This window comes from Suillus discolor (genome assembly GCF_016758755.1).
Source record: "Suillus discolor strain FC423 chromosome Unknown F5147scaffold_26, whole genome shotgun sequence".
NCBI classification, from domain to species: Eukaryota; Fungi; Basidiomycota; class Agaricomycetes; order Boletales; family Suillaceae; genus Suillus; species Suillus discolor.
The window spans coordinates 203,188-205,710 of NW_024541273.1; the positions used below are offsets into that span (position 1 = coordinate 203,188).

The 2,523-nt window shown below is 50.6% G+C and overlaps 1 protein-coding gene across 1 annotated transcript; it reads left to right on the plus strand.

Moving 5' to 3' along the window:
* Window positions 1–224: 224 nt before the first annotated feature.
* On the plus strand, window positions 225–1,580 carry F5147DRAFT_773466 (uncharacterized protein; the record flags this gene model as incomplete). Its single annotated transcript, XM_041441465.1, has 4 exons — window positions 225–506; window positions 560–841; window positions 900–1,047; window positions 1,102–1,580. The coding sequence occupies 4 exons, from the start codon at window positions 225–227 to the stop codon at window positions 1,578–1,580; spliced, it is 1,191 nt and encodes a 396-aa protein (XP_041293042.1).
* Between the last annotated feature and the right edge of the window lie 943 nt (window positions 1,581–2,523).

Consider the following 2,523-nt stretch of genomic DNA (forward strand, 5'->3'; position numbering starts at 1 on the left):
CTTAGCGAATTCTCGACGAGGAAAGTCACGTGATCGTGGGCAAAATGTGCCAAATCGGATGTGGAGCAGATCCACTGTGGTCGCATGAATTGTGGTGAGCGGGTGGAATTGTGCTGACATAATGTGGTTCATTTCTGGCATAAAAGCCGGCCATGTGTCGCGCTTCTCTTCTTCCATTCAATACTCCATCACATCTTCACGATTATCTTTCATCACCTGCTATCATGTCCTCTGCTATTTTTGATCCTGCCATGCTTACTGCTTCTCCCTCACCCTCTCCTGAGCCTGAGGAGCACGTCCAGAACAATGGCGACGCGTCTTTGGATGACGCCACTCTCGACACTGTGCCTCCAAAGGAGCTGCAGGAATCCGTCGCCAATCAGATCGAACGGTCCTGGGCGGTGGTACTCACTACCATGGACATTTGCGTGAAGACGTCACCTCCTCCGAAACCGGAGCTCCTGGAGGAGCAAGAATCATGGCTCCATGATTGGAATACCGCTATGGTAAGTTTCTTTCCGTTCTCCGCTTACTTGTTTTCTCATTGCTCTTGTTCTAGGCTGATATGACTTCCGTCTTTGAACGGGCGCGCGCCTTGCAGCTGCACCTTTCAATTGGTGATGCGGATTCTGTAGAGCTGAACGAAGGCAAACTTGCCGCCAAGACTTTGCCGAAGGCCGTCAAGGCATGGAAGGAGAAAGCGGAGGAGTCGGCTTTGACTGCGCACCCGGCACGCACTGAGAAGGCGAAGGCGGTAGAGAAGTCTCCTGAGAAGGGGAAGGGGAAGGAAGCCAAGAAGGAGAAGGAACCTTCTCCTGTTGTGACTGATATGGGGCGACTGGTGAGTTTGCTTTCTTACTTTTACTGCGCTTTTTCGGCTGTACTGACGCGCTCCTCAGCGTTTTGGTGGGTGCATGACTACTTCTTCGGTTACGCAACCGGCGGAGGTGTGTATGCGGTGTGCCGCGTCTGGCGCTAAATGCGTCCTTGAAGATTCAAACGCAAGGTGCAATCCTTGCATCAAGGCCCGGAAGGGATGTTCCTTTGGTATGTGACTTTTCTTTTGTTCTTCTTGATCGGGTCGCTGATTCTTTTGAGTAGTCGCGGCCAAAAACAAAGAGCATGTGTTTGTCCCGACTAAGGACAAGGTTGTGCCTCCTTCAAAGTCGACCACGCCGACCGTCGCCACTGACACTGGCACTGTGCCCGATGCTGGCGAGTCGGAGGTGGAGATAGTTGGCGAGACTACCGCCGATGAGGACGTCGCTGGTACTGGTAAGACTATCATGGTGCAGTGTGCCAAGCGTCCGGCTGCCGCTCGTTCTGGGCCTGCGCCGAAGCGCCCTCGCCTCGACCTTGAGGCTCAACTTGAGGAGGCGCGGATTGAGTCTGCGCAGCTTCGGCTTCGAAACGCCGAGTTGGAGACAGAGGTCGCCAAGTATCGGGAGATGCTCGTCGACTTGCGACAGCACACTCACGCGCAAGAGTCAGAATTGCTCCACATGAGCAACCAATTGTATTCTTTTGCGCGCGACTGGGGTTCTTGGGAGAACGAGATGGACGAGATGCTAGAGAAGTAGAAAGTGGCTGGTTCCTCCTTAGATACTTTCTTTAGATTAGAACTGCTTGTCAGCACCAAAGCGCCTTGTACTATAGTTGCTCCTGGTTCCACGTGGCACTTGTGCACCTAATAATATCTCGTTTGTCATGTCCGTCCATGTCCATATCCATTTCCAATGTCCGAATCGATTCGCTGGCCTGATTAATAAGGAGTTTGTGAGTAAGCGCATGTAGAATTATAGAGTCGTAAGGAAATACGGCAGTCGCACAAGCTGCGCGCTTGTCTTGTCTTCTTCGGGCATCTTTTCACATCTATTCCTTTGCATGTCCCTGTGTGTCGCTGATATTAGATGGTGTCGGTGCATAATCTATGAGTAAAAGGGGCGTGGCGCGGCTGCGCGCCTTAGAAATGGAAGGTCTATGGGGTAGTCATGCGCGCGCTTCTAGGTAACTTATCTTCAGTATGTACTTGATGGTTTATTATCGCCCGATCGGCGGTTATAGAATAGAGTCTGTTGGATGTATGTTCAATGCAATGCATGTGTTATGAGACATGATAAAAGGAAACTGAGGTTGCCGGTCGAAACCCGGGGTAAAACGGAGAGAATGGAAATTGACGGTATGTTTTTGTGATTGTTTTGTTGTTATATTTTGTTTTTGTTTTTGTGTGCGATGCGGAAAGTGGGAATATGTGGTTAGGATGTCGGGTGATATGTGGGAAGTGTTTGGGCGCTCTGGTTCATCTTCATCAGGTTCTTCAATATCCTCGTCGGCTAAATGATCAAGAGTCCCGTCATCTTTACCAGTGACGCTTGTCACCATAATGCGCTCATTGCTGCATGGATGGTAAGGGATGATGCGGAACACTGCGTAGCGTAATTTAAAGATAGTGCCGTCCAACTCGGCCAGCAGATATGAGCCTCCTTTTGTGCGGCGCACTATAATCATAGGTCCCAAGTATTG